The sequence below is a fragment of the Peromyscus eremicus genome, chromosome 6 (assembly GCF_949786415.1).
Source record: "Peromyscus eremicus chromosome 6, PerEre_H2_v1, whole genome shotgun sequence".
Classification (NCBI taxonomy): Eukaryota; Metazoa; Chordata; class Mammalia; order Rodentia; family Cricetidae; genus Peromyscus; species Peromyscus eremicus.
In genome coordinates, this window is record NC_081421.1 from 64205377 (window position 1) to 64229719 (window position 24343).

At 53.2% G+C, this 24343-nt stretch overlaps 1 protein-coding gene across 2 annotated transcripts; it reads right to left on the reverse strand.

Moving 5' to 3' along the window:
- Window positions 1-421: 421 nt before the first annotated feature.
- Window positions 422-21202, reverse strand: Atp8b2 (ATPase phospholipid transporting 8B2). Of its 2 annotated transcripts, none has more exons than XM_059265695.1 (27): window positions 21135-21202; window positions 19045-19103; window positions 18579-18692; window positions 18286-18384; window positions 17942-18003; window positions 17771-17843; window positions 17284-17354; window positions 16789-16868; window positions 14147-14305; window positions 13899-13987; window positions 12434-12630; window positions 9486-9694; window positions 8641-8684; window positions 8022-8187; window positions 7708-7896; window positions 7408-7523; window positions 6065-6229; window positions 5869-5980; window positions 5603-5708; window positions 5349-5493; window positions 4908-5091; window positions 4485-4708; window positions 3556-3639; window positions 3003-3248; window positions 2738-2876; window positions 1338-1468; window positions 422-1094 (listed from the first exon to the last, which is right to left on the reverse strand). In XM_059265695.1, exons 1-27 carry the CDS (start codon window positions 21163-21165, stop codon window positions 816-818), a joined length of 3573 nt encoding a protein of 1190 aa, XP_059121678.1. In that variant the 5' UTR covers window positions 21166-21202; the 3' UTR covers window positions 422-815. The 2 variants fall into 2 exon arrangements, with proteins under 2 accessions (XP_059121678.1, XP_059121677.1); XM_059265694.1 differs by lacking the exon at window positions 21135-21202 and adding an exon at window positions 20331-20617.
- Window positions 21203-24343: the final 3141 nt, after the last annotated feature.

Genomic DNA, 24343 nt, shown 5'->3' on the forward strand with positions numbered 1-24343 from the left:
TCAGCTTTAGCTCACTGAGAACGATGGGGCCACTCTGGGCTGCAGCCCAGCACCAGCAGGACTTAGGTAATCCAAGAACTCACACGTGCCCTGGGGAGGCCACAGCACAGCTGAGGAAGGAGCCAGGACACTCTTCCTTTCCATTCTCCCGACATCCTCTGGCTGACAGTTCCTCCCTATCTGGTAGCTCCTGTATCCCACAAGGACAATGGCACCCTAAAGGTGACCCGTGAGCTGTGGCCCCTCCCAAGCCACTCCACCAGGTAGGGCATCCCAGTGTGTGCCAGTCTCCTCTTCCCAGAAGAGTTGAGACATTAACCATAACATAAAGTCACATGAAGGCCTCCTCCACTTACCAAATAAAAAAAGACAAGAACCAAACGACACAAACACAAACCAAGAGGACACACGATGACGTGAGGGGCTCGGAGGCCCAGCAGGTCTCTGGCTTCCCGGCGTGATACATTCTTGTGTAATTCAGGAACAGGGGCACTAGGGCCCCTCTGGGGAATAGGAGTAAAAAAAATACGGAGATTACAGTCTCCCTGTGGACCCCCAGCAGGACAGGGGTGGACCCAATCTCTTAGTTAGTTTTTCATGTTTTTTGGTTCCACAGCTGGTCCCTCACTGCGGCCGCTATCCAAGGCCCGAACCCCTGCTCTGCCCCTGGGGTCCCTCCACCTGTATACACTGGTGAGACCCGCAGGGCAGTCCACCAGGCAGAGGAGGCAGGCTGCAGGGAGGAGGACCAGCCGTTCCCAGACACCGGCCCTGTGAGCTCGGGTCCCCGACACAAGGGGTCCCAGGCTAGGTCTTCAGCCCTTGAGGGGCTTCTCGGCCCCTCCCCCCGGGCTGTTGGTGCTGTCGCTCTTCTTCCTGCGCAGGCTCTCGATCCAGCTGGAGCTGGAGCGCGTGCTAAAGCTGGAGAGGGCCAGGGAGCTCAGCCGCATGTTCTTGCCGGACATAATGAGCTCCCCAAAGCCTTCCTGGTGTGAAAAGGCGTAGCCGGAGCGCCGCGAGCCCGTGCGGCCCACTCGCCGCATGCAGCGGTGCTGAGCCTTCTGCTTCTTCCTTACCAGCTGGGTGTAGCGGACCTGAGGAGGGGACAGGGAAGAGCAGTCCTTCGGACGTCTGCTCACAGCATCAGGCACCGCCACGTGCAGGGGCCCTGAGCACCACAGCGGGTCATCACGGGAACTTCTGTAGCCCTGTGCGGCATCAGCCCCCAGAGTCCCGCAGCCCAGACACAGCTCCACAGCACCCAAGCAAGAGAGGCTTTTCCTGTCACATTGCAGCTGCCCCCCAAGGCCTCTGGCCAGCTTTGCCAGGCTTCTCACCGTGTCGGAGAGATCCGGCTTCAGGCTAAGCCTGAGGAAGCGGAAGGCGACCACAGGCATGATGCAGACAGCCGTGGTCAGCACGATGGTGAGCCACACGGTGGGCTGGGCCAGGGTGTTCTGGGCATTCCCTGGGGGACAGGAGTCACGAAGTTGACAGAGGAGATCTTCTCGCTTCCCCGCTGCTATTTCTGATGGTTCCATGTCCTCAACCTCAAAGCCACCTTTGACTTCCTCTTTTTTTTTGTGCTTATCTCGAATTCTGTCACTGGTCTCCAACTCTCCCCAAACTGCATGCACACCTGTTTCCTTAACCACCTCAGTGAAGTTATCTCTAGGCTAACATGGCCCAAGTAATGGTCTGTCTTCTCCTCTACCCCAAGTGTGCTCCGTGCCTTTTCCGTCTAGGGAAGTACTACCATCCATCTAGGCTAAAACCACAACACCCACCCACTCCTCTCTCTTCTTCACTCACAACCTAACCCGCTGGCTCCATTTTCCAGATATCCCACACTCACTGAATTCCAAGACCCCATTACTGACAGAGGCCCTACCTGACCCGTTTCTACCTGTACGCCTCTACTTTATTATCCAAATATGGTTAACAATGACTCTTTAAAAACAGAAATTGGTCTATGTACTTCCTGCTCAAACCCTCCAATGGAACAAGGCCTTTGTGCATGTTAGGCAAGCATTCTGCTGAGTTATAGCCTCAAACCTGTGTTCCTCTTTTCTACACACACACACCTTTTTCTTTTTTGAGACAGGCTTTCATGTAGTTCAGGCTATTCTGAAACTCGCTATGCAGCAGAGAAGGACCTTGAACTCCTGATCCTCCTGCCTCCACCTCTCAGGTGCTGGAATTAGAGGCATGTGCCAGCCTACAAATTTTCTAAAGCCATCTTTTGGAAAGAATAAAACAAATAAATAACAAACAAAAAAAAAAACCCCTTTTAATGCCAAAGTAAATGAAGACTTCAGGCCAGGCAGAGAGAAGCTCACTCGTAGCTTTTCCTCCCCCGGTTCCCCAGGCTTCCGGCCCCACCCTAGCTCTCCAAGAGCCAAGTGGTACCTTCACCCTCCTAACTCTGCTCACTAACAGCAGTCTCATCTACAGGACTATCCCTGGCCATCCCCATTGGCACTCTGCTGACCATGAAGCCTGCTACCCTGACTTCCTCCGAGTTCTGACTTTCCATAGCCAGGCAAGGGCTGTTTATCGCTCTCACGGACATAGATGCTCCTTGGCAGCAGGGCCTGGGTCAACTACCCCTTGATACTACATTGTACCTTGCAATGTACCTGGCATGTAAATTACTGGTAAGTGCTACCTGTCTACCCTGTTGTTCCTAGACCGGTATGATTCATCATTGATTTAAAAGGATGCCACAGGTACTTACCCACAAACCGGAACTGGTTTGGAAACATGTCAAAGAGCCCATTGCTGTGCATGGCAAAGAGGATGGCAAAGTAAACAGCGAGGCTGCCCCAGATGAAGAAGTGGTTGATGGCTGTCCAATAGCCTGTATCCAGCCCAATCTGCAAAAAAGAGTTATTGCAGGTAGAAGTACCCCAAAAAATCCTACCCATCAGAAACAGAGATGTGGTGCTGAGGGTAGCCCTAGGGATGGAAGGCCCCCTCCTTCCTGAGGGACGGCCTCATACCTGCACACTAACCACAATGACCAGTGATGTGGCCACAGTGACTGCAAAGGACTGGTAGTCTGCCAGCTGGGTGCCATCGTCCCGAGTGGCCTCTGCAAACACCCCATAGGGGATGAAGAACATGAGCACAGAGGTGTAGATGCCCTGGGCAATGCAGATGAAGAACTCGCGCTTGTTGAACAGCAGATTCAACTGGCCTGGCTCGTACAGTTTAGGGTACTCCATGCTTCGCTGCTCCGGGACATCCTGTGAGGGAAGGGCCCCAGAAGCTGCCACAGTGATGCTCTCCAGTCAAGGGCAGACAGATGCTCCCCCTGGCTCCCCCTTCCTAATGTCTTGGATAACAGATCCAGGCTTAAGCCAGATTCTCCCAATCAATCTGTGTTCAGCAACCCAGGGGAATGACAGGTTCCCTCCAAGATAGAAAGAATCCTCCTCCCTCCCCATCGGGAAGTGTCCCCTGGAGTGGGGCACTGTCCCCCACCTGCCATATCAGACCACAGTTCACAGCAGCATTCTCTCCTTCCAGCCTGACCACTGACCTCCCCCATACCTGGTCAAAGACCCCCATGGCCAGGACTGGGAGCGAAGTGTACACGATGTTATACAGGGTGATGAAATACTGGTCATACACGGTCTGGAAGAGAATGGGGCAGGAGAGTGAGCAGCCAATGTCCTCTAGGAATGAGGCACAGAAAAGACAGTTCTGTACCATCAAGCCGCCCTAACAACCTCCCTCAGGTCCTAAGATCTCCACTCTCCCAACAAACACTTTCTTCTTAGGTTGTTTATACTGAGACATAGGGTTTCCTATGTGGTTCAAGCTGACATGGAACTCACTATGTTACCCAAGTTGACCTCCAACTTTCAACCCTTCTGTCTCCACCTACGGAGTGTTTGGATTGTAAGTGTGCACACTATGCCCAGACTCAGAATTCAAGGCCAACCAGTGCTACACAGGAAATAAGAGGATCGGCCTGTGTTACATGAAACAATGCCTCACCCCCTCCACCCTACCCCACCCCCCAAAAAAAAGGAAGAAGGGAAAAGAAAAGCCAACATTTATTAAATGCATGCACTAAACAATGGGTCGATTAACAGGACAGACATAACGTCTGCTCTCAGGCATTTATTTACTCATCATGTGTATAAGAGAGATTTGAATGTGTCTGTTTGGGGGACATGTGTGCACTATGGTGTGCAGGAAGATCAGAGAACAACCAGTGGGTGTCAGTCCTCAGCTTTCTGCCTTGTTTGAGACACAGTCTCTGCCACTGTGTAAGCCAAGCTAGCTGGCCCACAGCTTCTGGAGATTCTGTCCTCTCCAGCTCCCACCCCCTACAGGCACAGTGGCTCATACTGCTGCATCGGGCTTCTACGCAGACTCTGGGGATCCGAACTCAAGCCCTCAGGAAGTCTCACTAAAGCCTCCCTTACAGAACTTCCAGAGATGCAGCAGAGAGGTCTAGAAACACTTGCTACCTGGGCTGAGAAGCCACAGAAGAAGCCAAACCAGAAGTGGACCATGGTGAACGCAAAGTTCTTATAGAAGAAATAGCAGAGGAACTTGCACATGCGCAGGTAGGACCAGCGCCCATGCACCAGCAGGAGGCGCTGCAGGAACTTGAACTGTGAAAAGGAATAATCGGAAGCCAGGACGGCCTGGATCCCTTCCTGCCCGCTGATGCCCACACCAATGTGAGCAGCTGCAGAGACAAAAGAAGACATGAAGAATGACCACACACTTCAGATCCCACCAGTCACAGCCCCCACCCCACGCACTCTTCCCTGGTCCTGAGACCTTATTGCTGCAGCCCCCCTGCCCAGCCCACACTCACTTTTATATTTTTGGTTGTGAGCCTAGCCTTTAACGGCTGAGCCATCTCTCCAGCCCCCCACACTCACTTTTAATCATGCTGACATCATTGGCACCATCCCCAATGGCAAGTGTCACTGCCTTCTTGTACTTCTTCACCAGTTCCACCACCTGTGCCTTCTGCAAGGGTGTCACCCGGCAGCAGATGACAGCTTTGCAAGCACATGCTGTCTCCAGAAACTCTAGCTCCATGTCAGCCTCCAAGGCATGGGCCTGAAACACGGAGAAACGTGGCAGTCCCAGTCTTCCCAGGAAACACCTCGGTTCTTCTGGTCCCTTGTGATCAGAACCCTCCCTCTCTCAAGTCAAGGGAAGTTGAATGCAAGGTAAGAGTCCAAGGCCATACTGAGAGAAGGCATAAGCATGTTCACAGCCATCTCCGCCAAGAAGAGCTCTGGGCAAGCACTCAACAAGGTCTGAGCATTCTCCTGCCTGACAGCCCGCTCCAAGCTAGAGATGGCAAGCCTTACCAGGCTGTGCCCATTGATGACCAGGGCGTACTCCCCGGCAACAGCCTCCAGGACAGAAGTGAGCTTTGAAGAAGAGAGTTTCCCCTGGTAGGTGAAGCCATTGCCCACCGTGTGGGACGAGTCCACCATCTTCTCCCGGGCTTTCCTGTGAAGGCAGGGATGAAACTGTGGGGGGCTCCGGGACAGCGGCAGAGAGGAAAACAAGCCTGCCAGTCCCCGGGCGCGGTTCAGGGCATCCCCAGCCCCTGGTTTACCTGAGCTCCTCTTGCACCTCCAGAACAGTGTGGCCTGTGACTATGAACACCTCTGTCATGTCATCAGTCAGCATCTTGCAGGAGTAGCCAATGTTCACAGCGGTCTCTGCCAAGAGAAGACCAAGGTGCTGCAGGCGGGCAGGCGGGCAGGCAGGCAGGCAAGCCCCAGGGTCAGCATGCTTCCCATTGGTGGTCCAGCTCCACGCAGGCATGGCGGTACCAGTGTGTCCATCCTCTGCTGACTCCGCCCCGCCAGGCACCCTCACCTTGCTTATCTCCAGTTAGGACCCAAATCTTAATGTTGGCCAGAGTCAGGAGGGCGATGGTCTCTGGGACTCCCTGCTGAAGCTTGTCCTCAATGGCCGTGGCACCCAGCAGCTGGAAACAGCACAGGGCTTCTGAGGAGAGCTGTGGGCTCTACACCACCTTCTCCACCCTCAGCCTGTCCGGCCCTCTCCATACCATCATGTCACTCTCAACCTCTTCATAGATGCTGGCCAGCCTGTCCTCTCGGCTGTCTTGGGCCAAGCTGGCCTGTAGGCGTCTCCTGGCCCATTCCTCATAGTAGTCTTCCTCCAGGTCTTTGTAGGCCAGCACCAGGGTCCTCAGTCCATCCCCTGCATATTCCTGGAGGAAGAGTCGGGAAAGTCAAATGAAAGGACTTCCAGAAAACACAGCAGAAGGACTGCAACTCAGACCTCAACAGACGGCTGAGATACTCTTCAGTTGGGTTTTTAAGATGTTTAACGTTGTTCTGTTATTTGTGCCTGTATGGGTGTGCACACATACACGTGCAGAGGTGGAAGGAAGTCGGCCATCTCCTCCCACCATACAGGTTCCGGGATCAAACTCAAGTCATTAGGATTGGCCTCAGGTGCCTTTACCTGGTGAGTCATTTTGATGATCTTCCCAGTTGGTTTGTTGAGACAAAGTCTCATGTAAGCCAGGCTAGCCCCAAACTCCTCATCCTCCTAATTCTATGTGCCAAATACTGGGATCATAGGCAGAATGCAGTATCAGGCCTTGGCTGATTTAAGTATTCTCAGCACAGGAAAAAAAAAAAAAAAAAGAAACTAGAGAGACCTTAAATGTATTCAATAAAACAATAAAAAAACAAAAAGGACATTGTGGTGGCCAGGAGTGGTGGCACACGCCTTTAATCCTGCACTCAGGAAACAGAGGCAGGCGGATCTCTCTGAGTTCGAGGCCAGCCTGGGCTACAAAGAGAGTTCTCGGACAGCCAGGGCTGTTACAAAGAGAAACCCTGTCTCAAACAAACAAACAAACAAAAAAAGAAGAAAAGGAAGTACATGGTGGGCTGGTAAGATGGCTCAGCAAATAAGGGTGCTTGTTGTCAAGCTTGAAGATATGAGCTTGATCCCCAGAGCCTACATGGTAGAAAGGGCCAATTCCTTCAAGTTGTTCTTTGACCTCCACATGCACACCACGGCATGTGTACATATATCAACTACAGAACATATACACACATACATACACATAAACGTGTGTGTGTGTGTGTGTGTGTGTGTGTGTGTGTGTATATATATATATTTTTTTTATTTTAAAAAGGACAACATGGGGCTGGAGGGATGGTTTAGCAGTTAAGAGCACTGGCTGCTCTTCCAGAGGACCTGGGTTCAATTCTTAGCACCCAATGGCAGCTCACAACTGTCTGTAACTCCAGTTCTGGGGTATCCGACACCCTCACACAGGTAGAAATACACGCAAATCAATAAGTCATTTTAAGTAAATGAATAAAAAGGACAGTGCTGAGAACCGAAGAGGCCCCAGGCCATCACACCTACATTCAGGTGGTCAGTGGTGCTGTTGAGTAGCTCCTGCGTGGAAGGGTGGAGTCTGTCTAGCAGGATGGTGTCCGCCCCTTTGCAGTAGAGTCGGATCTTCCCCTCTGGATTCCGCACTGTGAATGGCACAAGGGAGGAGAGCCAGAAAATTCAGACAGAATCCAAACTAAATGTATCAAGAGTCCTCCTGCACACCTTCCCTACCCAGGCCTCTCTGCTGCTCCAAGTCTCCTGCACGCCTTCCCTACCCAGGCCTCTCTGCTGGCCCAAGTCTCCTCAGCTCCCTAGTACTGGCCTCACCTATGACTGACATCCGTTTGCGAATGTTGTTGAAGTCCAGGATGGCCAGCAGCTGGTAGGTGATGGCTGTACCGAGCTCATGGACGGTGATTGTTTTAGGAGTACGAGAACGGAACACAAAACCAAAGTTCCTGGCTGCGGTGACCAGAGCCCCCTCATCCGGGGACTGAGCTTTGTAGTACAGCTCTCCTGGTGGGGGAAAGGAGCATGCACAGAAAACTGGCCCCCATCCCAGGCACCCGCCCGCCCAGCAAGCCCCAGCACAGCAGCACAGCAGAGCAGCAGCGCCCAGGAGCGTGCACTGGGCAACTCACCTTCGTTCTTTTCTTCGGACATGACAGTGTGGCACAGGGAAAGGAGACGGAAGAACTCATGGGTATGTGGGTCCCCCATTTTGACAGCCTCCAAGAGGCTTGGATCCCAAAACAAGAATTTCTTGTCAGCCAGAGGATTAAAGGAGAAGTCAACAGGCGCTGGTCTCTGGAACAGGCAAGGAGACTCTTGAGCTCCCAGGCTGTACCCCAGAAAACTGACGGTCCCACCCTGCCACCTCTTAGTAGAAGAGGCCAAGATCCTGGCCACCTTTGACTCAAAAGTCTGGCTGGGCTTTCTTTATTTTGATTTTTCCCCTTTTCTTTGAAACCAGGGTTTATTGTGGAGCCTGGGAGAACTGCCTGGAATTCTCTAGGTAAGCCAGGCTTGCTTCAAAGCTGTGATCCTCCTCCTCCTGCCTCCCCAGTGCTGAGCTGATTACAGGTGTGCCTCAATCAGCAATCCCCGCCCGCCCCCTCCAGTTCTCTTTTAAAATCCTTCTCTGGGTCCTCCATTTCCTGCCCAGAGAGCACACTGTTCCCATCTATGCCAGCCATTGCTAGCCAGACGCCCAGACTGTATCTAACTGGCATAAAGAACAGTCAAGAGACTGGATCTTACCTCTCCCAGTTCAGCTTTGTGTCCCAAGACATCAAACACGTCCCCTACACACACCCAACAGAAGGAAAAGCACATCATCACTGGGCTTCTCCACAGCAGCACGGGAAAGCCTCTAGTGCAGACCCCGTGGGCCCGTGGGACCCTCAGGCCAGCTCACCCTGAAGAAGCCACCACGCTCATCCCGCAGGATCCCAGAGTCCAGGAACCTGGCCACAAGGCTCCAGTGCCCACTGCTCGCCATGCCCATCCCAGCCACCTCCAGTAGCTCTCCCACAAGGGCAGCTCCAACTCTACCTGCCCCTACCAGCACTCCAGGTCTGCTGGGGTGCCAGCACCTTCCAGGCCCAGAAAGCAGATAAAGCTTTACACCCTGGCAGTGAGGTCTATGTTAGTGCAAAAACTAGCTACCCAAGGGTCTCACACCTGTACACACCCTGCCCCACACCATTCCAGCAGCTCAGCCTCAAAGCCACTAGGACAGGCCCACACTGGGAAGACTGGAGTTACATTCCAGAGATTCACAAGGGCCCCTGGCAGCAACAGGGGAGTCTGTATTCCACTGGGCAGCCAAGGTAGCACCCTGGCCAGATGCCCAGAGGCCAATGTCTTGGGGCTCATGTCAAATAACTTGGTGTAGGACCTAAGATGAGTGAGAGGGCTCCAGGGAAGGGCATGGAAAGGATTCTCAGTACAATTCCTGGCACAGGATACGGAGCACACCCTTTCATGGCCCCTCGTACCGAAGAGGAAAGAAGGAAAACCCAGTGTCAGGACAACTGAGGGGCCCCAGTCCCACCGTCCTTCCAGGCAAGTCCTAAGCCCAGCCCCAAGCAGTGCCACTTTACCATAGCTGTGGCCATTGATGGAGCACTTGTTGAACACCATGATGTTCTGGGTGAGGGTGCCCGTCTTATCAGAGAAGATGTACTCCACCTGGCCCAGCTCTTCGTTCAGCGTGGTGGTACGGGCCTCTGCAGGCGTCCGCTTCTTCATGCAGAACATCTTCTTGTCCCAGTTGATGAAGTAGCTGTGGCCCAAACGGATGACTTCCACACTGCATAGGGGACAGGAGGTGAGGCCTGGGAAGCAGGAAGGGAAGGGAGCATCCCACCCGCACAGGCCTTGGCTGCAGGCGCTGGGCCTGGGGAGGAACAGGAAAGGAGAAGACACCTGGGCAGGGAACCTGGACGGCAAGGGGCAGGGAAGCCTGCAGGTGGAGCTCCCCAACCCGACCCTCCTGATGCTCTCCACACAAAGGTGCAAAGGCTCTGGGCAGGCAGGATGGACGGACGGCACAGGCAGAGAAGGAGGAGGACTGCACACAAGGCACCGGGCCAGTTCTTACCTCAAAACTAAATACAGAAACCATGCAGAGAAAAAGAAGAGAAAATGCAGAGGGAAGGAAGGGAGAGAGAAGAGATAATGAGGGTGCTGTGCACGCTGCACCCAGCTCCAAGAGGTCCCGCTGGGGGGAAGCCCAGGAGGCTCCCAGCCCCACCACTCCTCACCGCCCCGCGCAGGCGGGGCTTCACTTCCTCACTGGAAAGCAGAGGACTAGAGAACGTGGGGACCTCCCGTAATCATTACTTTTAGGAGCCGGGATGTTAACATTCCCAGAAAAGAGCCCTACGTTTGGGTCCAGGATGGCCAAGCAGTGGGCCACACATCCGGAACCCTGTTTCAGCGTGCCTGAGGCTCCTATCAGGATTTTGTTACTGGGTAAAGAAGTGAGATATAGGAATGTTGTCATGGCCTTTCCCCAGGCAGCTAATCAACCCTCCTCCCACCCTCCCCCAGATGTGAATGCCGATGCAACTCAGAAAAAAACAACTTTCTTAGGCAGCTACCAAGAGCTCCAAGTGAACTCAGATACAAAGCAGGCACAGCAAAGCACAGAAATGGGAAGACAAAAATTAGGTCATAAGCAAAACATTTAAATAACGGCAAAGAAGCAAAGGGATCCAGACAGTGTTAGGTACAGCACCCAGTACTTGCAAAGGGATTTGCTGGTGCTGTTGTGGTTGGTTTTTGTCTTTGTTTTTTGGTTTTTTGGGGGTGTGTGGAGGGGGGGACAGGGTCTTGTTTTGGAGCCAAGGCCGACCTCAAATTTGCAGCAGTCCTCCTGCCTCAGCCTTCCCATGTGCTGTGAATACAGGCAGGAGGCACCAGGCCAGACTGATACGGTAATCTAACTTTTTATATGTATTTTCCAATTCAGTGTCTATCCAAACACCCTTATGAAGAAAAGGACACAGGTTTCATGTGGGGAGGGAAAAGAGACAGCATGTGAGGCCCTAAGTGACTGTGCTAGCCTGACCACATGGCTAACAGCAGGCAGCAGTCAACCCTGACCCTCTGACGCCCTCCCACCTGCTCTAGAAAGGCCCACACCGTACACTCAGAAGCCCTTCATTTTTTCAGTCAGCATCACAAGGATTTGGCTGGTGAGGAGAGCTGAGCAGTTTGGGGCATTTTGTTAACAAAATGAAAGCTAGGAAGAGTTCTGAGTAACTCCTTAAACTGCCTTCCTTAAAACTGCCACGGGCACCGGGGGTGGGGGGGTTGGGGGGGTGGGGATGGGGGTGGCGCACACATTTAATCCCAGCATTCGGGAGGCAGAGCCAAGTGGATCTCTGTGAGTTCGAGGCCAGCCAGGTCTACAGAGCGAGAACCAGGACAGGCACCAGAACTACACAGAGAAACCCTGTCTTGAAAAACAAAACAAAACAAGACACTGCCACAGGCTGAGCCTGGTATGACAGTACAGACCTGCAATCCCAGCACTAGAGAGGCTGAGGCAGGAGGATCGCCAGCTCTAAAATGGCATGTGATACATAGTGACTGATTCAACAAGAAAAAGTCACAGGCTCCCTTATCTCCAATGCAGGCACTGTGTAGGAAATACTCCTCTGGATTCTTTTTCCTCCTCCTCCGCCCCCTCCTTCCTTTGTCCTCACTGGCCTCTGCTTCACATTCTCCTTCCTTTTAATGTCCCACACATGCTACACACCACAGCCAGCCAACGACTGCTAAAGCACTCCTCAAGACTCGTAGATCATAGCCTTCAGGTTTTCAAAAACCATTCCTGAAGGTCCACGGACAAAGATCAAAGACCCTTAACGATCTAGAGGAAGCTTGTGTCCAGACCTCTCCCCCAGAGCTCCTTGCTCATGGCTGAAGCTCCTAACTGCTCCTACACCATCCCAGCTTCTCATCTGCCTGTCCCTGTTCCCAGCTTCTTCCCCTCCTCCCCAGCCCTTCCCCAACATCCCCCAAGCTGCCTCTCTGCATCTGAGACAGATGCCTAACTGCTCGGAGCAACGCTCTTCCTGCCCTCAAGTAGAGTGTTCTTGGTGCCTATCACATGCTACCTCAGGGGCTGGCACTGGTTCTAGTCCCAGGTCAGCCAGTCTGCCACTCGGAGGGCAGGGATGACCTACAGAGCTCAGCAGCCCCAGCTTTCCACAGAAGACTCACGGTAGACCAACTTCTGTTCTATGACACAGTCAGGGTTTTCTTCTTCTATCAGACTTAAGCTTCACAAGGGAAGGAGATGATTTTTTGTTTATCTCTGTACTTCTTTCCCAGAATAGGCATGCAATAGCATGTGGTGCTGGGTAAATCAATAGTTTCTACCCCACTATAATCCAAATGTCAGGAAACTCTGATCACAAATAAACAGGTAACATAAAATGGTCACAGTATAGGGAGGACTCCATAGTCCTTGTCAAGGGTTTCATGTTCCTGGAGAAGTCACCAAGAACCACCCGAGCTCCCTGCAGAGAGCACATACCTGACATACAGTGAAATGGGCACAACCGTGTTGAGAATGATGATATAGGACCAGAAGGAGAGGAAGCCAGAGAAGAAGGCACTGTCCACCGCCTCATCCCAGGGCAGGTAGACCTGGAAGCGCGTCCCAACCTCGTGTTCCCAGATGGCATTGCCAATGGCCAGGATCACTCCCATACAGACCAGGAATCCAAAAATCTAAGGAATGAAAAGCACAGAAGAGGCCAGGACTTAGAGAGCTCACAAAGCCATGCGCATCCTAAAGAGGCTCTTCTGACATGTTGGGCCCTTAAAAGCGCAAGCAACCTTCATGATTTTCTACTGTAAGGGACCATGATGGGTGCTCACCCGCCACTATAGTACACAGTCCTCTCTCTTCCGTATGACAGGGGAGCTGAAACATTAAGTAGCTCCCAATCTGGAACTCCCAGGAGTCCTCGAGGGTGAAGCTAGGGTAGCTACTTTTGATACAATTAAAAACCTATCTGCCTGTGCTAGCCCACACAAGGCCAACAGAATACTCTAATGTATTTATTGTATAGAATGCCTCTTTTTCCTTCTTAGGAACTGAACGCAGAGCCTTGTGCATGCTAGGCAATCTACTACTCAGTTACATCCTAAGGCCTTTTCTCACTTTTTTGCTTTAAGACAAGTCTGGCTTCAAGCCTGGGACAATCGTCCTGCCTCAGCCTCCCAAACTCAGAGATTACAGGTGTAAGCCCCCAGGCCTGGTTTAGGAGGATCCTGAGTTCAAGACCAGTCTGAACTACAGATCAAGACTTTATCTGAGTGAGAAAAAGGACAGGGAGGGAACAATGGAGATCACTGTCTGGTTTCCAACAACTACTTCCAAAATTGCGCCTATGTCCTGCCTCCAAAAAGCAGGTGTCATCCTAATGAGTGGCCACCAGGGGGCAAGAAGAGCCTTTGAGGAACTGACCCCACTTCAGCCTGGGTTTCTGTAAACCCTTTCGAGTCAAGGGAAACTCAACCCTGGTTGCCCTCAGGCTTCCCAAGCTGGCATACTGGGAGCAGGAAACCGACGGAAATCCAATTCCAGACAAACAGAAGGACTCAGGAATTGTCAAAACAAGCACAGAAAACTTTCCCCTTGGGGTCCTTCATTCTTAGAAGTTGGGGAAGGACCCTGCTAACCATCTTCCCCATGGAAATTTTTCTTTTAACTCCGACTCCATCCCCATGAAGGCCTTCTTGTGCCTGGCAAAAGCTAACAGGTCACATGCATGTTAAGATGCCATCATGACCAAGCCCACAGAAGGGGTGGTTTACTCTAACTTTAAGTTGTTGATTCATGCATGTTCCTAAGGCTTTTAAAAATAACATCTTCCGAGTCTAAAGGGAGTCTGAAATAAACACTGCCCCTGAGCAGCCAAGCCTGGCTGCTGCCCAGAGAAGACCCACGGAGGCCGAGGCCCTGTCGGGAGAACGTCTGGAAGGCTGCTTACCCAGAGGACCAGTGTGTTCATCAGACGGTCAATACTCGTTCTCTTGAACTTCGTCCTGCCACTGTTCTGCATCAGCTTGGTGTCAGGACCTTGACAATAACGGGAAGCCAAATCAACAAACTGAGTGCCACTGGAACAGAAGCACGAGGCGGGGAAGAGGCTGTCGCCCGGACGGAGGACCAGCCCCATCGGTTCGGACCAGCCCCATCGGTTCCGCCCCACACCCCGAGGGACGCCAGGAGGCTCACCCGCAAAGATGACCAGCCCGAAGCACCACTCAGTATTTCTCAGCACACAGCCGCGCAGCAGCATGTTCTGGTTGCTCAGGGGGAATTTGTTTTCCTTCCAGTACAGTGTTCCACTGAATTTGTCCAGCTTGTTGTTGGGAGGTTCACAGATTACTTCACCTGGATGGGAGACAGAGGCGCCACTGCTCAGAGCTCAATCACACGACGCGGTTACAGGTCCGGGAGAGGTTCAGTGGTTAAGAGCACTTCCTGTTCTTCCAGAGGACCAGAGTTTATTTCCCAGCATCCTTGGGTAGCTCAGAACCACCTACAACTGCAGATGCAGGGGATCTGATACCCTCTTCTGGCCTCTTTAGGAATCCGCACATGTGGTGTGTGTCACACACACATAACATAATACAACTTTTAAAAAATTTAAATATCCAGACTTAGTGGTATAAACATTTAATCCCAGCACTGAGGAGGCAGAGGCAGGTGGGAGCTCTTGAGTTTGAGGATAACCTGATCTACATAGAATTCTAGGCCACAGAGTCCCATACTAAGACCTTCGTGGGGGAAAAAAAAGTTTATAGTAGAAAAAGTACCTCTGTGTCTGTGTGTGTGTGTGTGTGTGTGTGTGTGTGAGGGAAGGAGGGTGCTGTAAAGACACAAGCTATAGGTATCCTGATGGCAGTACTTAAGAAAAAAGAATAGGGCACTGAAGCCCCAGATTCAATACATAACACCACATAAACTGGGTATGGCAGTGCCTGCCTGTAATCCAGAACTCTAGAGGGTAGGGACAGGATGGTCAGGAGTTCAAGGTCATCCTCCACTACACAGGGAAAAAAAAAAATAGGATGGCATGAACTAACATTAAAAGTACACATATTCATGCCAGGGATGTAGCTCAGTGGAAGAGCACTTGCCTAGGTCCTAGGTTCATCCCTAGCAGCAGACAAAAAATGTACATACACTTAGACCCCAAAATGCCGTGTGTGTGTGTGTGTGTGTGTGTGTGTGTGTGTGTGCGTGCGCGTGCATGTATGTGTGTATAACATATGCATGTGCCCACCCACATGCATGTGGGGGCCAAAGTCAACAAGAGGTCTCTTCCGCTATTGCTCCCACTTTTTCTATTACACTTATTTGTGTGTGTGTGTACACGTGCGTGCCTGTGCGAGCACAAGCATGTTTGGACGCACACGTACCATGGTGCACATGTAGAGGACACTTTGCAGGATCCAGTGCTTTCTTCCCAGAAACTCAACTCATGCAGTTAGGTTTGTCAGCAAATGTCCTTACCCACTGAGCCACCTCCCCGGCCTCTACCCTATTTTGGGGGGACAGGGTCTCTCTCTTACTGAACCTGAGCTCACCGACTGGCCAGCCTAGATGTCCAGCAAACCCTGAGAAGCCTCCCTGTGTCTGATGGCTGGGACTGCAGGGGTGCTGCCACACCCGGCTTTTAATGCAGGTGGTGGGCATCTGAGCTTGTACAGTAGGGACTTCGACATCTGATCCATTTCCTCAGCTCCCCCCCAAAAATCACAAACTTGAGACTATTCTACATACAGAACAGGCCGTGACACCTTTTATTCAAGCATTACTAGAACAAAAGACTACACATGGCCAAGAAGAGGCCGATCTCTGAAACACTCGGTTACCACAGAGGACAAGACAAACTCCTTATGTGGTGCTAAGATACTTATGATGGCCAGGTGTGGTGGCGTAACACCTGCAGTTCCAGCGCTCAGAGGGCAGAGGCAGGCAGATCTCCTCTGTGAGTTCCAAGCCAGCCCGAGCTACACAAGGAGGTCCAGGCCAGCCAAGTCTTAGCAAGACTAGTACATAACCAACACACAGATTTAACAGGGCAGAGGGCATGTTGTAGAGGTTTTAGTAAGACCACAGTTACTTAGGGTTACACATGTGTAAGTGAGCTGTCTGCTGTGGCTATCGCTCTGTATAAATAAAGTGCTGATTGGCCAGTAGCCAGGCAGGAAGTATAGGCAGGACAAGGAGAGAGGAGAATTCTGGGAGGTGGAAGGCTGAGGCAGAGAGACGCTGCCAGCCGCCACGAGGAGAAGCAAGATGTAAGGTACTGGTAAGCCATGAGCCACATGGCAAGGTATAGATTTATAGAAATGGATTAATTTAAGATAGAAGAACTAGATAACAAGAAGCCTGCCATGGCCATACAGTTTGTAAGCAATATAAGTCTCTGTGTGTTTACTTGGTTGGGTCTGGCAGGTGAGAGAGATTTGTCCTGACCGTGGGCCAGGCAGGACCAAGTAAACTCTAGCTACATCTGTCAGCTAATATGGCTACATAAGAAGGACAGAAATGGAGAGGAAGAGAGAAGACGGACTTCTCATACATATCTACACAGGTTGACTTGTTATAAGGAAGGTAACCACTGTTCTTAGGCGATGAGCAAAAGGAAAGAGCTGAATTTCTCTCAGTACACCATCAGCCATGAAGCTCACTTGAAATAACCATCAGTTCAAAAGCTAACAGCACCACCAGGCATTCCAGACATGTCCCTCCTGAAAATGTCCAGAGACCTGCACAATCAAAACCAGAAGCCCAAAGAAAAGATACAACATGAACTCAAATCACAGCCCACCTTCTGCACCCAAAGCTGCTCCAGGACTACTCACCATCAAACTTGGCCAGCTTACTGATGTCCCCCAGCTCAGAGGTGACTGGAATCGCCTGGCGTACTTTCATATTGGTCTCTCTGGAAGAACAATAAATACCCTTGAGTCCTGGCCTCTCCCAGCACATGGAATCAATCCTTGGGTGCCTGACCCTCAATGGCTTAGCCTAGAAAAGTTCACCGTATCCAGAGTCTTTCTTTTTTTTCTTTCTTTCTTTTTTTTTTTTGGTTTTTTTGAGACAGTTTCTCTGTGTAGCTTTGGAGTCTGTCCTGAAACTCGCTCTGTAGACCAGGCTGGCCTCGAACTCAGAGATCTGCCTGCCTCTGCCTCCCAAGCACTGGGATTAAAGGCGTGCGCCAACACCGCCCGGCCCCCAGAGCCTTTCTTACTCCCCAGTTTTCTAAAAAGTGCAGAACCCAGGCCTGGGATCCTCCCTCAAACAATCTTTTACCCCTAAGGACGTGAGGAGGACACTGATACACACATGCCACTCACCCATCCAGTTCTGCGGTCTCTATGTAACACAGCCCATGGGGCTCGCTGCTGGAGAGGAGGAGGAGGTCCGCCTACACAGAAAGCCTGATGAGAACTGAGACATGGCCTCTGCCCTCCGCGGGCTCAGTGGCAATCATCCTCCAGTAAGCAGAGGGGCTTGGTTTGGTTCTGGGCTGTTCTGAGATTGTGTCTCTCATTGTATAGAGCGCTGTTTGGTCCGAAATTCATTCTGTAGACCAGGCTGGCCTTATCTCTCTCTGCCTTTGCCTCTGTTCTGGCATTAAAAGCCATGCCATTGTGGCCGACACAGAGATGTATTCTTTTTGTTTTGAATTCAGAAAGCATGTTAATATGACCCAGAAGCCCACTGTCTGGGAAAATCTCTTTCCACAAGTGTTAAGAGGCAACAGAAAACCAGGAAGGAACTGTCCCCTTCTAACAAAGAGGACGAATAAACCCTAGACTGAAAAGGCACCTTGCCACTTACCGCCACAAACTGGTTGTTTTCTAGCTTGATAATGTCACCAACACAGACATTCATCCACTGCTCTTGTTGGAGGCTGTGGCAAAGAGAAGACAGCAGAGGCCATCGGTAACTATGAAGGTTCCCATGGAAACCTCCCTCCTCCCAGAGCCCTGGTCTCCAACAGTCACTCACACTCCGTTGATCAGCACCTGAGAATGACGATTATTCACCTGGTTATCACTCTTGTGGCGGAACTGAAAGAGAGCCGGGCAAAGTGAGACACCTTCTCGCTCTCCCCGCGCCTGGAACTAGATCAGTGCAACTCAGAGCATCCTGGTGTTCCCTAGCAGCGGTCCACCGACCAACTCTCTCCCTAAAGCCCCCGCCTAGCCCTCAGCCTAGGTACTGCAGATCTAGCTGCACCATAAGGGACACCAAGGTCACCAAGGGACTGTACCGAATAAAAGTGGCGGGGGAGGGAGGGAGGGGAGGACGAAGGGGAGGTGACGAGGAACAGCAGAAGGTCAACAACTCACATAGTCATCAGTGGCATCTTTAACAGCTGTGATGGTGAGGACAAGAACCAAAGGCACAATGGTGGTGAACCAGGACAGGGAGGAGATCTGGGGGATCAGCTGCAAAGAGCAGAGAGGCATGCAGCTGCGGAGAGGCATGCAGCTGCGGAGAGGCATGCAGCTGCGGAGAGGCATGCAGCTGCGGAGAGGCATGCTGCCGAAGCCCCCATCCAGGGGGTTTTTGCCCCGACCCTTCCTCTTCTTTGGCTTTATTTAGCTTTGTGAGTCAGAGAGATAGGAGAGAGATCACTTACCTGTAGGATGAGAAGGAACAGGAAGTAGGTGTTGGCAACTTCCTGGAACTGCTCGAAGAGGTTGACAGGCAGGAAGGTGAGGATATTGTACTTGGAGGTCTTAATGCAGTTACTCTGCGGCAACAGGAGGGAGACGCTGAGAGAGGCCCCCGTCACCCCAACCTGGAGCCAGGCTGGGGCTGCCTCTTCCTACTGCCCGAACCTTCCGCACACACTGCCTCTCCAGCAACCCAGGCGTGGGACAGGGGGAGGAGGAGGGGGAAAGAAAGTCTCTCCAGGCCAATGTAGTTTGCTTTAGTGACAGAAAGCCTGGAAAGTCAGCCCAGCAGCAGATGGAAACTGGGCCAAAGATGATGCTTCCCTGCCTCCCCCACAACCCCCCCAGCACCCTTCCCTCAGCCACCAGCCTCAGCCTCAGATCTTCCAACACCCTTCCCTCCCAGCTCTGGGACGAGGGAACACTTACCGCATACTGGAATTTCTCATTGTATTCACGGTCATTAGCCCGCGCCCTCCGCTCTTCTTCTGCAATAGAATGAGGCTGAGTTCAGAAGGAGCGAACAGTGTCAGGCCTACTCAACCTCTGTGAGGGTTCCACAGAACACACAGCTTTGGTGATATTAAACTCTTTGCTCTAGCCCACAGTTTGCCAACGGCAAACAGGGCCCCGCATGCTACTCCCCCACTTCCCTTTCAGAGACAAAGTCTCACTGTGTGATGCAGGCTGGCCTCTGTCCTCCTCAGGCTTCCAAGTGCTGCGCCTTCACTCCTCAGGGCAGTTCTCCGCTCCTAACTGTCAACCCTCAAGACCTTCCACCCAGAGCACTCAGTCCCTCCCCCTCCGCCCGGCCGCATCTCCAGGTCCCTCTGCTCCCGTTAATAACACGTCCATCACAACCATCAAGGGGGAGTGCTGCCGGCACACAGCTCCCTTCCTTGTGGAGACCACTGCAAACCTACTCATCGCACCGTTCTCACCCCAATCTGCGGAGGAGCATGGTGGGTGGTGCCCAGACAGAGAGGGTCACAGTGGCCTGGAACTGCTCTGCGGCAGCATCCCAGGCCCACGTGCAGTGTCTCTAAAGGAACCTCTTGTCACATGTCACCATCAGCAGTTTCTGACTGGTGGACAATGACATCATCCTATTGCAAAGCTCATCTTCGAGTGTGGGGGTGTGTGTGTGTGTGTCAGAGATGTGGGTCATGCAGACTGAGCAGCAATGGAGAGAAGATGAGATACACTGCGATCTTTCTTCTACCACATACAGATATTTTCCTAAAACGGAAATGTCACTGTTAACGACCCTTCTTTAGCTTGCACCTAACCTAAACCCTGAAGACCCCCAGGCTGCAAGTGCCAATTCCAGGGCTAAAAATAAGAGATGTCCTACGAAGGGGTCCCTCCTCAGACTTAAAAAGAAGTAAATTGGTTATGCAGTAAGCCTGCCACCTTATATTTGACCAAGAATCCCAGGTGATATTTTAGACCTCTTCCCCCAACAAGCACAATGCAGTAACAAACTCCAGGCCACAGAGTCACCAAACAAACGAGCCATTTGACAACCAGAAACTTCCCTCAGAGGGTCCTCTTTCCTATTGAGTCCCTAATCTCCAAGGACCATGCAAAAGGAGGAGGAGGATCCCAAAGGGCCTGCAAAGAGCGTGGGGAGGGAGACCGAGGACAAGGGAATGCGGAGGTCAGAGGAGGGAAATCACAGATGTGAGAGCTGCCAGACACTGTCTCCCCGTTACCTGTCCCCCAAGAGGGCTTCTTCTGGCTCCAAGATGGAGGCGCCCCGGCCCGGGCCCACTTCTCGGGCATCTCCTTGGGGACCGTCATGATCCCGTTTTAAGAAGGCGCACTGTGTCCTTGGCCTCAGCGGCGCCTATGGGGCGGCCCCCCGGGGAGGCGCAAGAGCTGCGGCCACGCAGAGGGGAGCCCCGGCCGCTGGGCGCGCGCGCCACCCGCAGCCCAAACCATCCTCGCGGCCACCTGCGCCTGGGACCACCAGCTCTGCAGGAGCTCCACTCCCGAATCCCACGACAGAGGCGGGAGGTGGAGCTTTGAGTGTCCGGAACGCGGTGCCCACGCCCCAGGCTCCGCCCCACCTGCTCCCACTGCAGAGCTGAAGTCTGCCAGTGCCGCGTAGGCGAAAGCCAGCGCGCGGCCCCGCCCCCTCCCCCAGCCAATGCCGGAGAGCCGACCGACCGCGTTGTCCTGGGCAACGGCTTTCATCCCACACCCCCCTCCTTCCGCGGGAAACCGAGGAGGACTCCGGTGGGTAGGCAAACGAGGCCAGGCCAAAGAGTAGGAGCTGCAGGTGCTTTGAGTAAGGGGCTGGTGATTAGCAGTCCCAGCTGAACATCAGCCCAAGGATGAAACCAGCAGTTCGGTTTCTTAGGCTATGCCCCCGCCCCCCGCCCCAAGACGCCTAAAGGGCTTAACCCCCCTTTTCTCGGAACCATTCCTAGTTGCCCCTCTTCCCTTGGCTCCCTAAGTCATAATAACAGCCACTTTCATCGCGGTCCCAGAGACCCGCTCCTTGCTGCTCTTACCTGGGGGGCGCTTTTTTGCACACAGTGCCATCTCACCCAGCAAGGTTCCAGCAATCCCATGGGAGACCCTGCAAGAAAGCAACAGACGCACGTGGTCGAGAATTCTTCATTCCCCACATGAGACCCAATCTGAAGATCATCCTAGCTATGCCCCTGCCGTCCCCGACAGCCTCCAACTCCATTAACGCTCTCATCTTCCGGCTCTGCTACGGATACCTGAGTGAAAGAGAGGGTCTTCCCTCTGTCCTGGATAACATGAGGGGACTGAGAATTTACAGAAGCCAAAACCTATAGAGAAGGGCCTAGAAGAGACCAGATACTGACAAGCGAGGTGCTCTCAAGGTATCTCCCTCAGGAAATAATGGATGTCCCATGTGCCCTCCTGGTAGCAATGAATGCAGCCTGTACTAGAAAGCAGAATTTCCCCTCGCAGGTTGGGTGGAGATATCATGAGCCAGGAAACACCTGGCAGAGCATCAGGAAACCGGGTGGGCACGTCCCACCCTTCTAGAAAGCTCATAATGTCCCCACCCCCACTTTCATTACTGGGACTTCCATTAGCACCTTCTCCCCGGAGGGGTTCTCATCAGAGACATGGCCACCACTTCCTGCAGACAGTCCCCAAACCACTTCCTTGCAATCGGGGCCAGCCCCTCTTTGGGGCCATCAGAGAGGTCTTCGCAACCCTGCTGAAGTCACCTTTCTTTCCCACCCCAGGCTAGTCCAGTCAGTACGACACTAGATACAGCCTCAGAGAGTCTTTGCTTCCTCCCACCCTTCCGTGCTCGTTCTCCTAAAAAGGTGCAGTCCTGGCCAAGGAAACTCTTCCTTTAGACAGAAAGTCTTCCCCCTCTTTGGTTCCCTGCTTCCAGCCTGTCAGCCCCAAGAGCTACTAATTGCCTGTCTGCCCAATCTCTATAATTACTGACTCTGGTCCCAGCCCAGTCACCCACACCAATTCTCCCTTCACTAACAAACACTCCCTCCTTGACCTCAGAGCAGACAATCCTAAGGGGCATAAGTTCCTTTCACTCCTGACTCTCCACAAGCAACGGGGCTGCCCCCTTGGCTCAGGAAGAAAACCTCATGCACATTTTGGTGATGCCAAGCCCTCTTCCAGAGCCCCAGCCAGGGTCTCCACCCAATCTAGAGCATGAGTCATGGGAGGGTGGGGTGCGAAGCCAGAGGTTAAAGGAAAGGATGCAGGGTGGGCATTATTGGCTCCTACCTAGCCCCACCCTGGTGGGAGGCTATCAAGCATCATTAGCCCTAAGATCTGCGTCTTCCTCCTTTGAAAGTTAACAGTGGAACTAGCTGACCACCAAGAGCCAAGTCTGGACACGGATCAGGAAAGTTCTTTTACCTCTAAGACCCTGGGGAGACTCCACACAAGTTTGCCCCAATCCTCGAAGGGGGCACAGTAATAGAAATCACTGGCAACAAGGGTCCCCCTCTCAGGATATCCTGGGTTTTCTAAACCGGTTAGGCCCATCAGCCACGTCGCCTTGCCCCGTCACCCTACCCCAGCCCCCTCTGCAGCCACATCTGGGATAAAAATAGCCAGCCCTGGGAAGGAGGCAACGCTCCACGGAGGAAAAGGGCTCCTCCTCTGGGTCTGGCCTCCACTCCTTTCCAACCAAGAGTCTTCAGAGGAAGCCAGCAGGTCGGTGAGGCAGGAGAAAACAACAACGCCAGGGGCCACCTTCCTTTCCTGGGCAAGGACAGTGTCCAGGACCCAGTGCACAGCTCTGAGCTCCCAAAGCTAACCACCTTGGCACCATCGGTTTTCCTGGGGCGCAGAGATCTCCACCTTCGCGGGACAAATCCTATCATCCCCAAACTCCCTCTCTGGGCACCTAAAGGCTGGGACCAGGGTAACTCCTCGCACCCCAACTCTCCGCGCGCCCCTTCCGCGCCCCATCTTCCCAGCCTGCGCACAGCGACCGGCTCTCTCCATCCCGGGGAAGCCTTCTCTCCAGCCTCCCGCAGCCGCTCGCCATGGCACCACAGCCCGGGCCTCCCAGAGCCGGCCCTCCCGGTCCACACCCCCGGCCCGCCGCGGCGCCTCACCTCAGCGCGCGGCGCTCGGCGCTCCGCCCGGCGGCCCCGTCCAGCCCATGCCGGGGGCTGGGGCGGGGGCGCTCGGCTCCGCTGCCCGCAGGCTCCCGCCCCCCAGCGGCAGCCCGGCTCTCCCCCACCCGGGCCCCGGCCCGCTACTTTGTGTCAGTTTCGGCCGCGGGGCGGAAGTGACGGCGTCGGCGGCCGCGGGCGGGGGGCGGGAGGGGCTTTGGGGAGGTCAGGGGCGCGGCGTGCGCCATTTTGGTGCGGAGGGGAGGGTCCCACGCTCCAGCCCCGGACACGCAGGCGCTCGGCGAGGCTGGAGCACGCCGGGATGCTGTTTCTTTATTTTGGAAGCCTGAGACCGAGGCAATGCTGCTTTCTCAGCCAGAGAACGTCTGCCGGGAGGAGCCTGATGAGGGAGAGGCGGTGAAGAAGCTCCTTAGCGCGCTTCTCTCCAGCCCGGGTCTGCTCCGCAGCCCTCCTCGCCCTGGCTCACCTCCTGGCCTTTCAACCTCCTTAAGTGGCACAACCCAGCGTTGCCTGGGTGTTGGTTTGTGCCTCAGTTTCTCTGACTGGTTGTCAGACGCTGGGAAGATGGCTCTGTCCCTTATCAAGCCCTTTGGATGGTACACACGCGCGCGCGCACACACACACATATACAGATGGCTCTGCCCCTTACCACGCCCCTTGGGTGGTACACACGCGCACACACACACACACACACACCTTTCGAAGAACCATCTGGGGGGTCTCTGGAGTATAAGGGAGGCGCCCCTGTCGGGCCGAAGGTAGGAAGCGCTGAGATTGCGGGAGCTGGTAGCCAGAAGACTGAGATACCTCCGAGGCAGAGCACTTGCCCAGGAAATGAATTCATTTCCTAGGACCGCAAGTTTTGGTGTGTTTTGTGTTGTTGTTTTGTTACTTTGAGACGGGTACCACCATATATCTCTGACAGGCCTGGAAGTCTGAGATCCGAGTGCTAGGATTAAAGGCGTGCTCCACCACTCCTGACTCCAGCTTAAATTGGTCTTTTTGAGTTTGTTTGCTTGTTTGTTTGTTTTTTAAAAGAATCATTTTTGTTGGGCGTTCTTGGGTCACACCCTGTACTCCCAGCAGTGGAGTCTGAAGTCAAGGCCAGTATGATCTAC